Below are 22440 nucleotides of genomic sequence, written 5' to 3'. Positions count from 1 at the left end.
ACATGATGACCATTGTGTGGGGAAAAATTATTTAAAGTAAACTGTGGCGGTAAAAGATGAAACGGGAGAGTGAGTGAAGTTCAGGAGTGAGTGCAGCTGGGGTGGAAGAGGGGGAGGGGTGGAAGAGGGGGAGGGGTGGAGGAGGGGAGGAGGGGGAGTGCATTAAATGCATGATACAAATGGGAGAGGGAACTGCACATGGAATGGTAGGGTCACTGCAGCACAAGAAAGGGGAGCCACAACAAACTTGCAAAAGTATAAATCCGGCCTTGGATGCCCGTGGGTAGGTACTGGCTGTACGTCTATTAGCATTTTCTCTGGTAGCATTCTCAACAACTATGAATTAAAAGACAAAATATTATTTTTGACCTACCTCTTTCAGGCGTCTTCCAGTCAGAAATCATCCATATCATGTAGATGGCAAACAGGGGCCACAGCTGACTGAACACAATCCAGGTGATTAGGAGGACACACACAGGACCTGGGGCAATACCACAGAAGACATTATACAGCAACACTAGCACACAACAAAAACACTAGCATACTAGTTTCATGGAAGTTAAAAGGGAAACAACCCCCCAAAAAGTGGCTTAACCACTTTGCATCCAGACCTTTTTCCCCCTTATGGACCAGAGCAGTTTTGACATTTTAGCTATGTCCCTATTTAATCAGCAGTAACGTTATCCCTACTTATGACACCTAAATGAAATATATATCTTTTTTTCAAGACTAAATAGGATTTCATTGTATGGCATTTTTTTTTGCCTCAAACAATTTTGTTTTCTATGCATTTTATAGGAAAAAGTGGAAAAAAGTAGTAAAAACACATTATTTCTCATTTTTACCATTTCCAGTTTAAAAATAAAAAGCATTACTGTAGATAAAAAACACAAATTTTGTTTGGCTATTTTTACTGTTTATCACAAAACTTAAAGAGACTCTGTAACAACAAAAACCTCCCCTGGGGGGTACTCACCTCGGGTGGGGGAAGCCTCCGGATCCTAATGAGGCTTCCCACGCCGTCCTCTGTCCCACGGGGGTCTCGCCGCAGCCCTCCGAACAGCCGGCGACTGTGCCGACTGTCAGTTCAATATTTACCTTTGCTGGCTCCAGCGGGGGCGCTGTGGCGACTTTCGGCACGGAAATAGACGGAAATACCCGATCTCCGTCGGGTCCGCTCTACTGCGCAGGCGCCGGAAACTTGCGCCTGCGCAGTAGAGCAGACCCGACGGCGATCGGGTATTTCCGCCTACTTCGGCGCCGAGAGGCATCAGAGCGCCTGCGCAGGAGCCAGGAAGGTAAATAATGACGTCACCGCTGCCCGGACTGCACGGAGGGCTACAGCGAGACCCCCCGAGGGACGCAGGACGGCGTGGGAAGCCTCATTAGGATCCTGAGGCTTCCCCCACCCGAGGTGAGTACCCCCCAGGGGCCGTTTTGGCGTTACAGTTCCTCTTTAAATTACTTTCCTGTCACAATTTATGGTGAAGATATTTGATTCTGAAATAATGCAAAATTGTGTATTTTTCACTATGAAATGAGAAAATAAAAGTATTTTTATTGGTAAAAATCAATCTTATTGGCTCAGGGAACATATATTCCCTTTCATCGATTAGTGCAGCAGACAGTGCCAGAAGTGTGCACAGGAGCAAGCCCAATCCTGCACAGCTGTGCTTCAGCTACATGACTTATAGCTACGTCCTCGTGGCTTAGATGAAGTCAGAGAGATATACCGTAGTGGGGGAAAAAGTGGTTAATATATTTATCTAACACCATTACACATTTTATATACTGTAAGTTGCTAAAATATTTGTTAGCACCCAAAATTATTTTCTTTTATGCTTTTCATCTGAGGGGGTGATTCCTGTGGCAAGAAAACAAGATAACCTACCAACAGCCAGCTTTATTACCTACAAACCAGTCCATCTTAAGGTGGCCACTAACTGTCCAATTTCTAGCGAAAAACCGTTCGAGCGATCAGAAATTCTGATCGGATTGGTTGTAAATAATCTCAGTTGATGGACACATTTGATTACAAATGATTACGTCCGATTGGATTTTTGTCAAACCAAAATTTGGATTTTCTTGTTGGTTGTGATAGATAGGAAGCAAAGATTGGTTCGTTGATGGTGTAGTGAACAATTTTTCATCCCATCAGAATTTCTGATCGCTCGAACGATTTTTCGCTAGAAATTAGACCATTAGTGACCACTTTTAGTCCTTGCCTCCTCATCTCAGAAACCTGGTAAAGATATTACTCTGATATGGTCCCAAGACAGGAATATGAACCAAGTGGAACACTCAAACCATCACTAAGCACCCTGGAATCAGATAGTAAGGCTTAAGCTACCTACCCACATTGCGGTTTTCAAACTATTATTCTTTTTCCTGAGATGAGTGATCGTTTCCGCGATGATGCGACGTGGATAAATGTACATGATTAACCAAATGACATTTGGCGATATGCGGTTATTACGACCATCATGGCAGATCAGATCGTTAAGATTCCCGACGACTCCTGCAAAAAACGATGCAATCATTTGAACTCTCGTTCACACCCTTCGCGTGACGTCACTTGCTCCCATGGGAAGGAAGATGGATTGGGGGAAAACTCGTTCCTTGGGTCACGTCAATGAGCACTCCTCTTGATCCATCTACCAGAGAGTACAGGCCTTAAAGGACTTATGAGGCGAAATTACTAAAAAAAGTAAATTACCTGCCTCATCTTTTAAAGCACGGAGGATGCCGTCCGCGCCCTCCGTGCCGATCCGCTGGGTCCCCCTGCTCATTAGCCCCCCGGGCCGGCTGCCGACCCCGCGGCCCGGGTCGGGCTCGCCTGCCTCTCGCAACATGGCCGCTTCCTCTGGCCGCGGCTGCGCAGTCCGCCTGGCCGCGAGTGCGGCTGCGCAGCTCTAGGGCCAACCCCCCCGATCTAATGAGCGGGGGACCTGGCGGATCGACACGGAGGGCGCGGACGGCGTCCTCCGTGCCATAAAAGATGAGGCAGGTAATTTACTTTTTTTAGCAATTTCGCCTCGTAAGTCCTTTAAGTTTTGAAACATCCATGAGATTTTCCAAGGTTTTTTTTTTTTTACGAAAATATGCATTATGCTAATTATAGTCAATGGGCTAGTAACTCTCTCATGCAAATTTTCGCTCGCTATGTGCTGCACGAGAAAAAACAAAACAAAAATCTGCTACATTTATTTTCATTATGTTTGCATCCAAACCACACATGGCTCTGCCTGTGAAACGTAAACATTTATAGGAGTCAATTGCCTAATATGCTTGCTCAGGGATTAGCAAATGTTGATGGGAGGCAAAGGGTTCTAAAATTTAAGGGGTCGGACCAGTTCAGGGCTTGGACCAGTACACCAGAATACCCAAGCCCTTAAAGGACAACTGAAGCGAGAGGTTTATAGAGCCAGCCATATTTATTTCTTTTTAAGCAATACCATTTGCCTGGCTTCCCTGCTGGTCTATTTGGTTGCAGTAGTGTCTGAATCGCACCAGAAACAAGCTTGCAGCTAATCTTGTTAGATCTGACAATGTCAAAAACACCTGATCTTCTGCATGCTAGTTCAAGGTATATGGCTAAAAATTTTAGAGGTAGAGGATCTGCAGGGTACCCGGCAACTGGTATTGTTTAAAAGGAAATAAATATAGAAGTCTCCATCTACCTCTCACTACAGTTGTCCTTTAAGCCCACAGAGTACTAATGACTTCTGGGCAGTGGCTGCTCTATGAAGTGTACTTTTACTTTATGCATGGCTAAGGGAACACTGAGAAGAGTGTATAAGAAGGCATAAAGAGGACATAGGAAAGTTATTCACTGCTATACCAGTGACATGCCTTTGTTGTTCATCCTGGCTATCATAGCTGTCAGTTTACGTATACTGTGTGTGATATACGCTGTTTGCATTTCTAGTTAAATGTATTTCTCCTGCATTGATTGCTTGAATTGAAATATCTTTACATTCACTATAGGTTACTGATGTCAGGAGGGGGGTAGCTGTGTTTTATTGTGTGTTAGCAGACTGGATTACACATACGCTAGATTAAACTCGATTGATAACAACCATGTCTGCCAAGAATCTAGCATATGAACAGCAGCCCTGACCTCCCTTGGCATGTTGGCAAGCTTTTAAACCTGTTGGATCAGTTGAGTTGTGGCCGGAAGCATTGTTGTCCCCACTTAAACTGCCCACTTTTTGATGCTTCTTGTGTGCTACTCCATCAAAACATGATAGAAAACTGTATAGGTGTATGTACTGTATATACTTATGGGGCTGCCGCTAAAGGGCCTCTGGGCTGTGGTTTCCCCACAGGCCAATTGGTCCCAGTTCTCCCCTGGTAGTGAATTCACATGGAGAATTACTCTGCAATGCAATGGATATACAGATCAATTTATCAAGCTGCCTGTCACTTGACTGGCAGCCTATTGGACCAATCAAGGTGTGGGAATCACATCCTAAAAAGCTACAGGATCCGATAGGGCTAAGGGCAGGATTAACAGAGCGACCATTATTTAAAAGGAGTGGGCATAAATTATCAGCGCACGCTACGCAGCACTACCGCGCATAGCATGCATGCTGAGATTTTTACTCGCGCTGCTCAGATTAGCTGTGCTGCTAATTTAAAGAGGAACTCCAGTAAAAATAATGTAATAAAAAAGTGCTTAATTTTTTGAATAATTATGTATAAATGATTTAGTTAGCGTTTGCCCATTGTAAAATCTTTTAACCACTTTGAAACCCTTGCTACGCTTATCTACTCCCCACAAAACTTCATCTGAAGCTCAGGGGAGTAGATAGGCGTACTTGTGGTAAACAGTGTGCTGTATGCCCAATAAGCTATCTGATTATGTATATAGGGTATAATTTTAACCGTGACAAGTGAGAGAATAGATTTTGTGGTGTTTGACAACTGAGGGATAAGTCATGTGATTTTTTTTTACCGGAAAACTGAATGAAAAGCAATAAAACTGTTATTTTCATGTACTCTATACCCCCAAATAAATACTTGTAAAAACAACAAATGTGACAGCATTGAAAAGAGAATACATAGTTACCCTAGGGACTTAGCTTTTAAAATATGTATGCCATGAGAGTGTATTACTGTTAATCATGAAGAAAAGGGCTTTTAATTACTGATAGAGTACAATGAGAAATCAAAAAACACAAACCAGAAACTAGTATATTATCGCCATACATTGTACTAGGAATATTATTTAAATGTTGAGATAACCAGGACAAATTAGCAAATACAATGTGTGGGTTTTACCTATGGTAACATTGTTTATTTGAAAACTATAGTGGATGGAAATGGAGAAATAGTGTATTTTTTCTTTTTTTTTCTCATCTTTCCCTTTAAAATGCACAGATAATAACATAATTACTAAAAGCAAATATCACCCTCCCAAAGCATAATTTGTGGCAAAAAAAACAAAATATAGATCATTTACATCTGATGAGTAGCAATAAAGTTATTGGTGAATGAATGGGAGGAGCGCTGAAATGTGAAAATTGCTCTGGTTTTTAAGCAAAAAACCCTGTGGTGCTGAAGTGGTTTAAATCCCTGATTTACATTCGGACATTTATCACATGGTGACATTTTTACTGCTGGCAGGTGATGTAGCTGCTGCTTACGGTTTTGGAAGCTGGAAACAGCTGTAAACAGCTATTTCCCACAATGCAACAAGGTTCACAGACAAGAAACTTCCAGGAGTACCATGGTCCTCAGAGTTTCTTGTGGGAGGGTTTTCACCACAAAATCAGCCATACAGAGCCCCCTGATGATCCGTTTGTGAAAAGGAATAGATTTCTCATGGGAAAGGGGGTATCAGCTACTGATTGGGATAAAGTTAAATTCTTGGTCGGAGTTTCTCTTTAATGAATCGCCCTCATAATGTGAATGCACTTTTACCTATAATAATGAAGAACAGTTACCGTACATCTCAAATACAACCATATTGACACTTTTACTTTTCACACAGTGAAATTGCTTCAGGGATGAGCTGTCAACACGGCAAGGGTGAAATTCCAGAGCTCAGTAACACAAAGGTGAAAATCTTCACGTTACGTCTGAAATATTTCCTCACACAACACGATAAAGCAAATAATACTGGGCAACTCGGAAGTTAAGGTGTGCTGTGTGTTCCTGCAGATGTGTGACTCACGGCCATGATCTCCTGCACATTACTTATTACTAATCTTACTTCCCGACTATTTCTTCACATTCTGCTTCCAATAAACAGTTGGCTACAAAAGTTTCAAGGCTTCCGCCATTCATGTAACTTTCTTCCCAGCTGTCACCCACAATGATCCCCACTTAAACTGTCCCACCCTTCTTTAACCACATCACAAAAGAAAGGGCTTTACTATTTACTTTTGTTAATATTTCTTCTGATGCTTTCCAAGGTTAGTACGTTGTAAATCAGTCAATTAATGCATCAATTAGTCGATGATCTATTCTAGAATAAAAAGCTTTCAATGAGTTGCAGGTTAAGATACTGTATATTAAAGAGGAACTGTAGTGAAAACAGCATAATGAATAAAATTGGTTATATTTTTTACAATATTCATTTATAAATTATTTAGTCGGTGTTTAATTATTGTAAAATCTTTCCTCTCCCTGATTTACATTCTGAAATGTATGACTGGTGGAGACATCTTTATTACTGGCAAGTGATGTCTGCAGAATGTTTGTTACTGAGAGTTCTATGCGCTGAGCGAGATATTGCTTGCTTGGCAGGTGGAAAAAGTCGTTATTTCCCAAAATGCAATGAGGTTCACAGACAGAATAATGTCAGGACCATGTTCATGACATCACACTGTGGGAGGGGATTCACCACAATATCAGCCATACTGACTCCTCTGATGCTCTATTTGAGAAAGGCCGCGACCCAGGTACTTCCTGGGTCGCGCCTTGGCTTCTTTTTGGTGGAAGCTAACAGAGGCAGGGAGAGCCTGGAATCGAGGCGGAGATGCTATGAGGCTGACTGACAGCCTCACATAAATAAAGCCAGCTAGCGACAATCTGCTTGTTGCTAGGCTGGTGGTCTTTTAAGGGGGTGCAGCACGGCGCAGGGGGTCTGACAGCGGCGGTACAATGACCCAGAGGAATGTCATTGTGCACACAACATGCCTCTAGGTCCTGTTAGGATTATAATATGCCACCTATAACCTGCACTACTTTTCCACACAACGCATGCGATTCCTCGTTGAAAAGCACTGGCTACTGTAAAAAAAAGATGTATGCGCTAAAACGCAAGCAAAATGCATATCATGTGGTAAAACGCTCATGGGGCATCGTCTGCGTTTGTTGCAAACACAAGTGTGATCCCTCCCTCAGGGTCCTTTCACACTGCGTCTGTTGCAATGGACAATATGATCGCTTCATAATGCAATTACATTTCTTTGGTACGTTTACTTGGGGTGCGGTGGGTTACGTCGGCATAACACACAGCATGCTGTGCCTTACCAAACAATGTGTGGCTTTACAGTGCCAAAGAGGCGTACTTTCAATGTACTATATGCGTCACTGTATGCATCAAACTGCACTTCTAACTTTTTAACAATGTATATAGTGTGAAAGGACCCTCAAAGTGGTACTAAACTCTGACATACTATTCCATAAAAATGTGTTTTCCTACTTTTTATATCCCATACAGTTATCATATTTGCTTTTGTGCATAAGTATTATTATTCATTTAGAAATTACAAGTTCCCAAAGTACAGTTTTATTTGATCTGAAAGCAGCCATTGCATTTTATTTATAACTGGTGTATTTATATTGTAATGTACGCAGTAATGATTTCTGAGCAGCGTTTCAGTTCAGGACACATTAGAAGAAGTTTCTGCACAGTCAGGGAATGTTTACATTCCTCTCTGCTACAATTCATTAAACACAAGATAATGTTATCACCAGTTTGGGTGCGGATCTCCCTGCAGGGAGCTTGCTATTGAAAAAGTAAGTCCTGTGTTTTAACTCTTTGAATGCTGTTCTGCTAAAAAAAAAATTGTGTTAGTATGTTATATGCTGTAAATATTCTTTCAGAGCAAAGAAGAAATGCTGGGTTTTATACCACTTTAAAGGCTCATACACATGTCCAACATAATGCAGGATCAACCGCAGAACATGACCAACCGCACAACAAGTTATTTATCTGACAATTGCGTACACACACGCCAACCAACTTAACAACCAACTCACTTAAATACTATGCACACAAGCTAAATGATAATCTGCACAACATGTCCTCATTCAAAAACAACAAGTTGTTCAAAAGACTTGTACACGCTTTCCAACCTGCCCTATAGTTGGGCAGGCTGATCCACCGGTTGGATCTGGCAAACAACCTGCTACCAGCTGGTCATCTTGTTGTTTGACAGCGGTACACAAGCCCAAATGTCTTTCAACAAACCATGTTTAGTTGGGCAGATTGTTTGGACCTGTGTATGAGCCCTAAAGGCAGAGGATCAGCAGGACAGCCAAGCAATTTGCAATGTTTCAAAGGAAATTAGTATGTCAGCCTCCATACGTCACTCACTTCATTCACTCACATGCACTCCCCATCCTGCAGATGTGACACATTGTAAATTGTCTGAAACACAGTGACACCTTTATTGTGGTCTTGTGGAGAAGAAGATATAATCTGGTACAGTGGGATCATTTAGCCACCAAAGTCTTGAAGGTAGAATTCTCCACCCTCCTCCATTTATTTTGCATCTATCCTCATCTCTCCAGGAATGGAGTAGAATGGTCACTACAATGAGTACAATGAGTAGGGCCAGGCAGGGCAAGATTCTATCCCAGCACACATTTCTGCTTGAAAGTATGATGGGGAAATTCCTTACAGATATTAAATGTGGAAAAAAAAGCAAATATATCTTCACGGGCTTCCTCCGCTGCTACTCTCTGTCAAGCTCTTCATTGGCTGCCAATTACTGAGAGGATCCATTTTAAACTCTTAACCATAACCTACAAAGCTCTCCACAATCTTTCCCATAAATCTCCTCACTAGTTTCCAGATACCAACCCAACCGCAATCTCAGGTATGCATAGGAGCTTCTTTTGAACCTCCAGAATTACCTCCTCGCATTCACATATACAAGTGCCTCACCCCTCCTCTGGAATGCCCTTCCACAGCACATCCGTCACTTTCCAACCTTTGAAATCTTTAACCTCCTTGCCAGTTATCCCCAGCTGAGCTCACGGGAACCTGCGCAGGAGCTTTGCTCAGGCCCCGCTGGGCCGATTTTCACAATTTTTTTTATTGCACGCAGCCAGCACTTTGCTAGCTGCGTGCATAACTCGATCACCGCCGCGAATTGAAAAAAAAGTGCTACGCTGCCCCCTTGCTGCAGTAATTGGAACGGCAAGGGGGTTAAATGCTCCCTCAAAACTCACTTTTTCGGACAAGCATATGCTCTAACTTAGGCCATTCCCCTTCAACCTCTCAAGTTTTACTCCTTACTAGATAACCTTAACAGGCACTGTGCCTGTATGTATACCGCATACCTCCCCATCTCTTGCCCCCCCATTCCTTTAGATTGTAAGCTCACAAGGGAAGGGCTCTCTCACCCCTATGTGTCTTTGTGTTGTTCATTTTATAGCTTGCACTCGGTTATACATTTTATTCATCATGTTACATCTGTCATTGTAACAACCAGTTCTGTATTTTGTACCAATGTCCATATGTGATGTATATCATTGTCTGTATCATTATGGACCCCTTGTTTGTTTTCCTATCTTGTACAGAGCCACGGAATATATTGAAGTTTTATAAATCAATAGTACTAATAATAAATAAATATCAACTTACCTAGTAACAAAAAAGAGAGCATACACTGCAACACGCTAAGAGTCTGCAAAACCTCCAAGTACAAACTTCTGGATTTGTGCCGCTCTTCCTTCTAAATGATAAGTAAAAAAATCATATTGGTTAATTAAGAGAACCTGTTGATAAATGCCAGTAAAAGAAATATACAGCCGCTACCTGCTCAGTCCTTTTAAAGGCAACCAAGCGCCACTTTCCCCCCCTGGTTTCTAATAGCTACAGGAGTTGCCATGCCCCCCCCCCCCCCCTCTAGCTGCCCATTATTTATCTACAGGGAATGTGTGAAGATAGCATCTGGGACTTCTCTAAACTCTTTGAAGCAGTGTCCTATCTACCCACCCACCTGCTGATGAAAGCCCATTTGTTTGCTCTCTGCTAATGTGTGCAATAAAATAATTACATCAGTCCTTATCTGCCTGAAATTTCTGTGTCCCACAGGCCATTAAAATAGTAGGAAATAAGGTAATAAAGGCCTCTGCTAAACTTCTAAATGTAAAAAGGAGATGACATTGATTTTTTTTTTTTTTACAATAAAAATAATAAGTCATATTATGGCATGCATTTTTAATGTGCTATAGCAATGACCTGGGTGCTAAAATGCTGCTTGGTTCACTTTAAACTGGGCCTTTGATGGTTAGGACCATCTGTAGCCCATCAGTCCATAGATGGTACCACAATAGCCTGTCTACCCCACTACCATACACAGTGAAGCTTCACAGTCCAGGAGACAGGGTTCATAACTGAGATCATTTCTCAGCTTCTCTTTAAAGAAATCCTGTAATGAAAAAAAAAAACTCCCCCTGGGGGATACTTACCTTGGGAGGGGGAAGCCTCTGGAACCTAAGGAGGCTTCCCCCATCCTCCTCTGTGCATCGTGGGTCCCCCGAAGTGTGGCAATGTAAATATTCACCTCTCCGGGATCCAGCGCAGGCATACTGGCGGCTTTTCGTTCAGGTATGGCGGAAATAGCTGAACCCGATCGATCCGCTCTACTGCGTAGTTGCGAATCCTTTTGCACCTGCGCAGTAGAGTGGATACGATTGGGTTCGGCTATTTCCAACTTACCCGAAGGAAGAGCCGCTACTGCGCCTGAGAAGGATCCCGGAGAGGTAAATAAAACATCCCTTGTTAGGCTTGTCGGGGGAGGACTGTGGGAGGATTCGGGGGGAGCCAGCTGGATTACCTGCAGCGACAGGGATGGGGGAAGCCTCACTGGGACCCTGAGGCTTCCCCCTCCCGAGGTAAGTACCCCCCAGGGGAAGTTTTTTATACCACAGTCTCTTTAAAATAACTTAAGTGATTGAAAAAATACCAAGAAATAGGTGAAAAAGTTCTGTCAAAATTATTCGGAGTATTTTCTTGCTTGCTGGTGGCGTAAACGGCATTTTATTGATAAGGTGTGAAAATATCACATACTACAGTGATAGGCAAACGTGGCTCTCCAGCTGTTAATGAACTATAAGTCTCACAATGCATTTGCCTTTCTGAATTATGACTGTGACTGTCAGACTCCTGCAATGCATTGTGGAACTTGTAGTTCCTTTACAGCTGGAAAACCAAGTTTGCCTATCACTGAACTACGAGAAAACGTTAGAGAAAAAGTGTACTGGATATGGGCCATCATTTCTTTTGTTTTTACTCACTATTCAACAGTGAAATCTGATTGGTAGTTATAGGTTACTACACAACACATTTCCACATTGTTGTTCACACTAGCCTCACTGCACACAGTGGCTAATAACAGATGGTAAGTCTACTGTAAGTAGAACAAGTATGCTATTCTGTGTACAGCCACATTACACATGGTAATTCTACTGTAATTAGAACAAGTGTGTTATACAGATTACATACAGTTATCTCAGACTCACATCTACTGTATGTAAAAATGATATATAACAGAAGAGATATCTGCAGGTTGTGTCTGCAACGAAATGTCTAAGCAAATCCAGTGTAATTACAATTCTGAAGTCATATCTGAAATGTGTGCATAACTTTATGTTAGACTTGCTTTAAAGCGGGATTGCCAGCCATAAAATCAAATTCCATTACCCACTGCTCTGTGTTTATTATGCAGTCTACAGCCTGACCCTGCACTGCAAGCATTCACATCTAATCAGAAATGTTTCTGCTGTAATTCATCTTATCTCAGTCAGATTGGTTCTGTTTGGTACATTGCGGATGAGGGGAAAGCTTGCCATCACCCCTCCCACATTGATGCTCCTTACTGATTGGCTGAGGGCAGTTCACTGTGACAAGCTGAGGCTGAGAAGCCTATTTCTGCAGAGCTACTGAAATACTATCTATGCTGTGCTCAGATGTGATTACAAAGCAAGCTAGACATGATGGTTCAGTTTCTAGGAGAAAAACAGAGCAAGGGAGTAAATGACATCAGGATTGGTTTCAGTCAGAGGCATTTCAAATGAAACAGTTTTCTCTTTATTTACTATATAAAATTCACTGAAATTAAAAGGTGGCCAATACAATACATATGTTATGTAAGGAGAACATGTATTTATCTACTTATGATGTTTTCCTGATTATATGGCTGTGCCTGCTGCTTTAAAATCAGCAGAGGAAAGATGTAAACAGCAATGAGCAGTGGTGTACATTTTAACAGCTGACAGTAAATTGAGCAGCATTTATTGATGCTCATCAACAGTCATATAGCCTAATGTAGTGGGTGTTACTTCTAAAATTACACAGCTGTTGTACAGTTATCAATTGTGATAAAGGGAATATATGAACATTTTATCAAAATGCCCTCTTCTTGGGCTACCCAGAACAACAGGGGAAGCATTATTAAACTCCATACAATGATGAGCTATAGGACTTATCCTCATTCCTGATTAGAGATGTAATGAGCAGTTCGCAGCCTGACCCGTGGCAGTACGCATGCCCTGGCCCGGACGCGTTCATTAGTACGCATGCCCTGTCCCAGCAGTGCGCGTGCTTGATTGCGCGCCAGTGGGTGGGAACGCTCTGTGCATGAGTGTGACGTCACGAAGCTTGCCGGGCCACAGGTGTGCAATCCAGGACGTGCATCTCTGGGCCAGGGCATGCGTACTAATGAACACATTCAGCCCAGGGCATGCCTACTACTGCGGGTCATTGCGACCCAGAATTAGTACAGGGGCCAGGCTGCCCATAGCTATTTGCTGGCGAAGTGTTCGCCAACATCACTACTACTGATATCTTTCAAATGTACTCTCCTCAAACACTAATAGTTTTACATAAGCCCACATTGGCAAATTAGTATACAGACAATATTCTCCGATTTGCATTTTCTGACAATCCTTGTCTTAAATCTTCCAGAGTTCCAAAAGCAGTCACTGAGTAGAAGCCTATACAGAAAGGAAGCACCATCTGTTGTCTGATGCCAGGTCCATAGTGGCTGGGCCGCTGCTCAGTATGTAGGCAGTAATGAAAGTGTGCAATGCATGCTTTATCCAAAACAAACATTTGCTTTCTTAAAATAGAAAGTATTTGCAATAATTCAGGTTGGAGTGAGCTCCGAGATTTTTCCCAGTGCATCACTGCTGAAATATGCAAATTACCCATTGTTGTCCCTGTGAGCTAAACACACCTTCAGATCCTCTAGGACAACAATGGTTAATTTGCATATTTCAGCAGTGTTGCTCTGGGAGACATCTCGGAGCTCACTCCATCCTGAATTATTGCAAATACTTTCTGTTTTAAGAAAGCATACTTGTTTTCCATGCATTTCAGTAAGAGGGTTTTTTGGTCCTTTGTAGTCCCTTACACACTCCAATGAGTTCTGGTTCACCATGAAGTTGCTGGGTAGTCTGTAATGCTTTAACCACTAAGTGATGCCCAAAGCACATGTCTAGGCAGCCTATACCTAGAACTGGCCTTGCTCCCAAGACTGGTATTGTAAAAATGTCCCATGTAATGCCAGACTGTGATAAGTCTGGGTTAGCTGGATCACTTATGTTCTCCAGTAAATCATACTCAGCGTATAACTTCCATAAATCTACAACCAGTTAAAGTGGCCCTGAAACGAGCTGTAAAGAAAAGTTAGACATTTATTTCAAGGGAAGGTTCTGGATCCCAAAGAGCCCTCCCAGTCCTCTGTCTTCCCTCCCCACTGCCCCCCTCAGCGATATCATTCATCCAGCAAGTCGAATACATCCTCCACCCTCCTCAGGTGTCCAGGCTCGTGCATGCATAGTACGGAAGCACTCAGGGACACAAGTGCTTCCAAGCCTTCTGAGGTACGGAAGCACTCAGGGACACAAGTGCTTCCAAGCCTTGTGAGGTATCCCAATTGCATGTCATTTGAACACGGACCAGTGGTGGAACGAGGTAATAGAGAGAGGACAGGGAAGGCTCTATGGATCGTAACGCCGATAGGCACCAAGAAGTTGGCAGCCCCAGGGCTGCCTAACGCCGATCGGCTCCACTCCGTAAATCAGCATGCCAGCTGCGTTGAAAAGAAAGGCGAAAATGACTTGTACAGCGCTGCGATCAAGTGCAGTGCTGTACGGGGGACAGCCCAGTGACTAGTACAGGCATGGGCAAACTTGGCCCTCCAGCTGTTAAGGAACTATAAATCCCACAATGCATTTGCCTTTATGAGTCATGGCTGTGGCTGTCAGACTCCTGCAATGCATTGTGGGACTTGTAGTTCCTCAACAGCTGGAGGACCAAGTGTGCCCATGCCTGGACTAGGCTATCCCCTAGATAGGCAGGGAAACAGATCGCTCTCATAGGCTGATGCAGGGGTGTAACAATAGGGGTTTCAGAGGTAGCGACCACATCTGGGCCCTTGGGCCAGCGGGGCCCTCCCTCAACTACAGTATTAGCTCTCTATTGGTCCTGTGCTCATAGTAATCACTTCTATAGATAATTTGAATAGCGGTAGTCATTAACAAACCGTTCCCCATCCCCTTCTTGCACCTCTGACACTGTAGTTGCCATTGGCAGGTTTTGGTGCACCGTATCAATTGTTATGTATGGAATGCTTGGGGGTCCTATTGTAAAACTTGCATCGGGGCCCACAGCTCCTTAGCTATGCCACTGGGCTAATGCTTATGAGAGGCGATCTATGTGATTGGATATCGGAGGGAGGGAGGAAGTGAAATTTAAAAAAATAGCCAATTTTATAAAATAAATAAATAAAAGCAATACAATGTATTTTAAAAAAATACTAATCATAGCAGAAATCAGATGCCACCAACAGAAAGCTCTGTTGGTGGCAAGAAAAGGGGGCAAGATTAATCTGTGTGCTAAGTTGTATGGTGGTGCAGCACACTGTTAAAGGTGCAGTGTGTTGAATTGTAAAAAATGGCCTGGTCTGTAACAAAAAACAAACACCCCCTGGGAGATGCTTTCCTCAGGAGAAAAAGCCTCTGGACACTAATGAGGCTTCTCTAGACCTCTCCACCCTCCGGGATCCAGCTCTGGCAGCCCCCAAACAGCAGCAATGTAAATATTTCCCTTCCTGACTCCAGCGCTGTCAGAATTTTAGCAGTTTATTTATGCAGGAAAATGTGTCATATGTGTATGTTTTAAGTTTTAATGTTCTATGCAAATTTTCATTGTAAACTGTAAAGTTAGAGTACTTTTTTAAAATATTGCTCTGAGAAATCTCAACATATTCCAGGCAGTGAAACTCATAAGTATTATATTATTTTGGTTACAGAAGCCAAAACATTTTTGTCTGTTACAAGAATCTTTCAAATGTCAGGTTAGACAGCGCAGTATGTGCTGAATGGAAACAAGTTTAAAGTCACATTACTGCAGCAGTCATATATATATACACATTTGCTCAGTTATTACATATAAATATTAATAATCAATACAGTCCTTCTAAAGAAAGAAATAGTTATTGTTAACGCCCATAATCACAAATAATAGAATGTATTACTTTGAAATACATATAATTGAATTTATTATAGTTAAAAGCTGGATTCTACCAGTGATAGGTGGGACAGTAAAACATTCTTATAAGATTGTTTTAGTTCTAGAAGATTGTTGACATGTTACAAGGCTGTCTCAGCTAGCTGAACACTCATAGTTGATAACATATGCTATGTTTTGGGAACAGGCCTCATAAAATATAAAACAAAAAGTAGGGGTTTTCCCAATTAGTTAAAGATGTTAAAATGGTGACATCTGCCGGTTGAAATTATTAAATGTATTTATTCATAAGAAAGGCAAATATATAGAACATGATTTTAAATTATTAAAATTTAAATGTGCAATTATATCTCATATGATTAATTGTTTCAAGAAGAATTATATAATAAACTTGATATATGAATGAGAATATTAGAAGCCCTGTATGTTTCAATAAGCCTTAAATTGCTAAGGACTCTTACAGGCCTGTGTATTACAGTGTCAACCTGACCAATTTTATTTCTGGGAAAGAACAGACACATTCCAAATTAGCAGAAGGACACATTATCAGAAATGTGTCATACATGACATTGTTATTGTTTTAAAGTCCAAATGTCTGGGTCAAATAAGTCAACCAGCAGACAAGATGGCTAGTGACGTCCATTTTTAATTAACTGCATCAAATATGACCTTTTAATCAAATGTCAAACACTCCAAATGACATTAGTTCTCACCAGATAAGGTAATTAAGGAGTTTATAAACAAAAATATTATGGTTATTTTAAATGTCAGCTATTTACAGTATTCAAAACAAAGATAGCAAGCTATGCACGGAAATTTTAGCCAATCAGAACCTGGGATTTAGGGAAATTCCAGATTAGGCAGCCATATTGCATCCAATCACTATAAAAGTAGGAGCTGAAAGCTCATAGTTTGCACTAGCCTACCAATCTCCTGAGAAGACACACGAGGCAGAAGCTACCTTCCCACATGTGGTTGTAGATGATGAAGAGATGACAGAGAAGGGGTAATATGCTTAATATTCTGGTGATTTACTTTATTAATTTTTCAGCATTAAGTTCTGTTAAGATGTTAGGAAGAAGTTTTTTTAGAAGCTATTTTTTATGCTGTTTCTTTAAAGGGGAACTGAAGAGAGAGGTATACGGAGGCTGCCATGTTTGTTTCCTTTTAATCAATACCAGTTGCCTGGCAGCCCTGCTGATCCTCTGCCTCGAATACTATTAGCCATAGCCCCTGAACAAGCATGCAGCAGATCAGGGGTTTCAGACTTTAAAGTCAGATCTGACAAGGCTAGCTGCATGCTTGTTTCTGGTGTTATTCAGATACTACTGCAGAGAAATAGACCAGCAGGGCTGCCAGGCAACTGGTATTGATTAAAAGGAAATAAATATGGCAGCCTCCGTATACCTCTTATTTTCGTTCCCCTTTAAGAAGATTACTACAAGTTTTACACAGCTACTAGATACACAGCAATTGATACAGATGAGACTACTTTTAATCCTATTCTACATAACACAACTGTTATAGTCTTTTTTGAATGTACTTGGAAGATTGATGATCGCTTGGCTATAAAGGCCACGATGAGATGGAATACTGTTAGAAGGAAATACTACTTGGAACTGTTCATATTTTGTATATATGCTGTATGATAAGCAAATACAATTTTTTATATAAAATCATATACTGAGTGCTCTGATTCATTTCAAGGCACACCGTCAATCTATACTTACTGTTATAGAGGGTTCAGACCCCGCTATGCCGGATTTATATGATAGCAATGCTTTAAAGGCTGGTCCTTTACTGAGTTAGCAATCATGAAAAAGGCAAGAACCTCTCAGGTTTTCGACAGCGCAGTAGCGGCTTTCCGATGGAGTGGACCCAATCGCGGTCGGCTATTTCTGCCAGAGCCCATCGGGAAGCCGCTACTGCGTCTGCGCTAGGAAAATATCGGGTAGCAAGGTGGCATAGTGGTTAGCGTTCTCACCTTGCAGTGCTGGGTCCCTAGTTCGAATTCCAGTCAGGTCACTATCTGCAAGGAGTTTGTATGTTCTCCCTGTGTCTGTGTGGGTTTCCCCCGGGTACACTGGTTTCCTCCCACATCCCAAAAATCATCGAGATAAGTTAATTGGCTTCCCTCTAAAATGGCTGAAGACTACAATACATGCACTACACAATACATACATAGACATTATGACCATGTAAGGATTAGATTGTGAACCCCTCTGAGGGGCAGTTGCGTGACAAGACAACATACTCTGTACAGCGCTGTATTTTCCTGGGCTGCCAGCGCTGGATCCCGGAGGGTATAGACGATGGGGTAAGCCTCATTAGGGTCCAGAGGCTGCCCCCTCCTGAGGTAAGTATCCCCTAGGGGTGTTTTTTTTTCTTTACAGGCTTTTAAAAATGTTAGTTTCCTGACTGTAATGCTGATACTCTTTCTATAATATTTCCTAATAATTGAATTGGGAGAAATGTGCAGATAGGTACTCCAACATCCCTGATGTAACGCGTTCAATGTAAATTGAATACAGACTAGCAACTACCTTTTTGCTATGGATGACAGATATGACATTTTCATGTTTCTTTTATGACATGTGTACTCCATATTTGGCACACTGTACACAGGCAAATACCTGTATATATGAGCCACCCCGTGGCGCTCCTGGATAGCGCTAATGTAGCATGACCTAATTCCCGCAGGGCAACTGCTTTGCGGTATTGGTTTTTGACCCTGCATAGTTTGGCATGCGAAAGCAAATGCATATTTACATGAGCAATGCCTTATGATAAGCCAATTAGGCCAGATTTGCAAAGCCAGATTTGTTAGGGTTAAACTTGGTGTTTGAGCACGCATACATTCTCTTGTGGTGAGCATTTTCATAGTTGTATTCTTTGGAGGCAGGTGGTGGATAGCTTGCTCTAGGTGGTGTGAGCCCTGGGGTGAGCTGTCTGTGCCTCCCCCACCCCCCCCCCCTGGAGTGTTGTGTGTAAGCCAGCCCTGAGCTCCAAAGCTTGGGGTAACCCATGCTTCACTTCTTTCCCATGTGGTGCCCCCAAGTTAATGCACATGTAGCAGAACGCAATGGACGTTAAGGTAAGTGCCTATTTTTAGTATTGGGAGGTGGGAGCAGACCCCCCCTCCCCCCGGCGCTGGCCACGCTTGAGGGGAGGGGGGTCGCCTGCGCCACCCAGCCTCCCCCTCCGGGGTGCCGCTGTGGTTCGCAAGCAGTGAGAGAGCTTGGGGCCCCGCGGCACCCCGGTTGTATGGGGGCATTGGGAAGCCTCCCCGTGGCGCTCCTGGATAGTGATAATGTAGCATGAACTAATTCCCGCAGGGCAACTGCTTTGCAGTATTGGTTTTTGACCCTGCATAGTTTGGCATGCGAAAGCAAATGCATATTTGCATGAGCAATGCCTCATGATAAGCCAATTAGGCCAGATTTGCAAAGCCAGATTTGTTAGGGTTAAACTTGGTGTTTGAGCACGCATAAACTCTTGTGGTATCCTGTATATATGAGCTGCTGCTTTTATTGCAGATTGATATAGTAGCAGAAATAGAAACTGTTGCAGCAGGGCATGACAGAACATAATCCAAATGCACATATATGCCAACAGAGAGGCACTGAACTGAGAGGTATTTGGAGGCTGCCATATTTATTTCCTTATATAAACAATACCAGTTGCCGAGCACTCCTGCTGATTTCTTTGGCTGCAGTAGTATCTGAATCACACACCAGAAACAAACATGCAACTTGCAACTGAAGTCCAACTGGATTAGGTCAGACTTCAGTGTTCCCATTTCTTGGGATATATTGTGCTCTATGATTAAAGTACAACCGAGGTGACATGATGAGATAGACGTGTGTGTACAGTGCCTAGCACACAAATAACTAGGCTGTGTTCCTTTTTTTCTTTCTCTGCCTGAAAGAGTTAAACATCAGGTATGCAAGTGACTGTTTCTGTCGGGGTCGGGACCGGGTCAGACTACAGCATAACCCTGACTGATAAGTAATTACAGCCATTTAACACTTTCCTGTCAGTAAATGGCTTCTGAAAGCAGAAAAGAGATATAAAGGATCAATAATTCATAGATTTGAGCTCTGGCATACTTCCAATGAAACAGTAAAAACTAGATCTAAATAAAAAAATAAAACCGTGGGATAGCTTAAAAAAAGTCATTTGTAGGAGAAGGAGGATAGATGCAATTGTTTTTTTCATCAGTTTATTTTCACCTTGGATGTCCTTTAAGGACATTCTCTTGTTTATAATACCTGGTATCTTTATTCTGAATAATTTTCTATACACTTGCCTTTAATGGTTATGTATTGCTCTACACTGTCAACTGCCTGTTTATTGTTTAGTTTGTTTTGTTTGAAACCAATACAAAGAATAAAAAAAAAAAAAAAGGACAGACTTCAGTTAGAAGCTCCCGATCTGCTGCATACCTGTTTAGGGTCCATGGCTAAAAGTATTAGCAGCAGAGGATCAGCAGGATGCCAGGCAACTGCATAGCTCCCAACTGTCCCTTTTTCGGAGGGACAGTCCCTTTTTGGAAGCCCTGTCCCTCTGTCCCTTTTTCCCTCTCATTTGTCCCTCTTTCAGGACTTTGTCCCTCTTTCTATATAAATATATATATTTCTATACTAAAAATGTGTTTGATTGACTCTAAACTTTATTCACATCCTTTAAATTGATATATTACTAATTTTAAAATGTTACTATGAAGGAAAATGAACCAGGACAGAAAGGACCAGTGTGGTTTGAATGATAAAACAACATATTTTTCTTATGAAATCTTTATGGTATGCGTGACTAGAGGTGTGGTAGGGTCGTGACCAGGGGTGTGGCAGGGGCGTGGCTTAAGTGTCCCTTTTTCTCATCTCAAAAATTTGGGAGGTATGCAACTGGTATTATGAATAAATATGGCAGCCTCCATATCCCTCTCAGTTCAGCTGTCCTTTACAGCCCTTTCACACTGGGGCGGTGCGGTGTGGCATTTTACTGCATTCCCACCGCAGGGCGATGTATGTCTATGGGTTAAATCACATTGCCTGTGGTGTGCTGGAAGTCCCCTAACGCGAGCGCATACCTACGTTACCGTGCGGCTCCTGCAGTGGACAGGAAGTCATGTCAGCCTATGGCGGCGTAGGGATTTTTTAAAAAAAATGATGTCAGTGGGATGCATATTTTTACAATACGCTTCTGTGCACTTCTGTGCCTCCTAAACAGGAAGTGAGCACAAGCAAGCACCACTTCTTGTTTGGCTGTTGGCCAGAAGGGGATTACTGCGTATTAATGCTGTAATCCCTGAAGGCCTGTTTTTGGCGGTGGTGCCCCCAGGCGGCAGTACACCGCTGCCGCTATTTTGCAGTGTGAAACCAGAAACCTATTCTGTATGTGTGCATTCCCTGAAACAGAAACTAGCCCTGAATTCGAAAATATCCTCAGAATAAAATCCAGCAGCATCAACACCAGGCCAATACAAAAAAAAACTCATATTCTGAGCCCACAATATATCCAATACCCAGATACAGTGATTTAGTGTTCACCTCTTGGAGGGGCTCCATGCTGTCCTGTCACTCATCTGAAGCTGGAGAGGTCCATAGGAGGAGAGGGGAAGTTATTGCTGCAAGAATGTAGCAGAAAATAAAGGAAATGAGTATCAAAAAAGTAACTGGGGAGAAAATATCCACACCATTATAATCAGTGAGCATTGGATTGCCATATCACAAGCTGCTTTACGTAAAGAAGCTCTTCATAATAATCAGTGAATGGTGTGTAAAAGTCACAGTAGCTTATCAGGCCGGAAGATACTCCAGATATAGTTTATCTTCCACACTGATACTTTAATGACGTTTTGCAAACTTGGAACACAGAAGCATTGTTACACAGTCACAAGCTGGGAATGGCATTACAAATGTGGGATGTGCAAAATTCCGTAGTCTGCCAAAAACTAAAGCCAACTATAAAATCACAATATGTCAAAGCCACCTTTTGCCATTTCTAAGGCTAGGCTCACGGCGGGGCATTGCGTTTCCTGTAAAGCAGGAACACAACGGAATGTAAACGTTGTGCTGCACGTTATCCAACCGTTGTGTTGCGTTTTTTGAACTGTGCAGTTTATATTTTTTTTTGCTACGTTTTTGGTATGTTATTGCAAGCATTTGCAATTTTGTGTTTCGTGTTTTAATGGGTTTTTTTTTTTTTTATACGTTTTGCATTTGTGGTGTTTATACATTTTCGTAATCAATGGAATAGATGACAGTAACCGTTTTTTTTCCCCAAAACACATGTAAAAACACATAGCTCTGCGTCTCCATTTTGATACATTATGTGCGTTTCACATACATTTTTAAAAATCATGCAGCAAGTTGTGCGTTTTTAAAAAACGCATAATGTAAAACGCATATAAAGGTGTTTTTCCATGCGGCCCATAGACTTGCGTTTTCTGCAACACAATTGTTTCTGCCTAGTGTGTTCTTAGCCTCAACATAGCCTCAGTTTCCTTTTTTGTCCCCTCTTCTATACGCTCCCCTAAATGGCAGCAGTACATGGTGTTACACATGGAAGAGGGGGCTGCACATGGAATGGGAGTGTGGCTGCTGTACATGGGTGTTACACATGAAAGAGGGGGCTGCACATGGAATGGGAGTGTGGCTGCTGTACATGGGTGTTACACATGAAAGAGGGGGCTGCACATGGAATGAGAGTGGGGCTGC

General features: G+C 42.3%; 1 protein-coding gene across 3 annotated transcripts in view; it reads right to left on the bottom strand.

Moving 5' to 3' along the window:
- Positions 1-22440, bottom strand: part of LOC137571446 (diacylglycerol O-acyltransferase 2-like) — an 82452-nt gene that overhangs the window by 55897 nt on the left and 4115 nt on the right. For 2 of the 3 annotated variants that reach the window (XM_068280561.1, XM_068280562.1), the window contains 3 exons: positions 21271-21347; positions 9827-9917; positions 374-481 (listed from right to left, as the gene is read on the bottom strand). In XM_068280561.1, coding sequence (XP_068136662.1) covers positions 374-481; positions 9827-9917; positions 21271-21288 — 217 coding nt within the window. In that variant the 5' untranslated portion in view covers positions 21289-21347. Of the gene's footprint in view, positions 1-373; positions 482-9826; positions 9918-21270; positions 21348-22440 lie in introns of those variants that run through there. The other variant, XM_068280563.1, reaches the window with a different exon arrangement.

The sequence above is a fragment of the Hyperolius riggenbachi genome, chromosome 4 (genome assembly GCF_040937935.1).
Source record: "Hyperolius riggenbachi isolate aHypRig1 chromosome 4, aHypRig1.pri, whole genome shotgun sequence".
Lineage (NCBI taxonomy): Eukaryota > Metazoa > Chordata > Amphibia > Anura > Hyperoliidae > Hyperolius > Hyperolius riggenbachi.
Note: the sequence above shows the minus strand (reverse complement) of the source record. Positions and strands in the feature narration are given on the sequence as shown.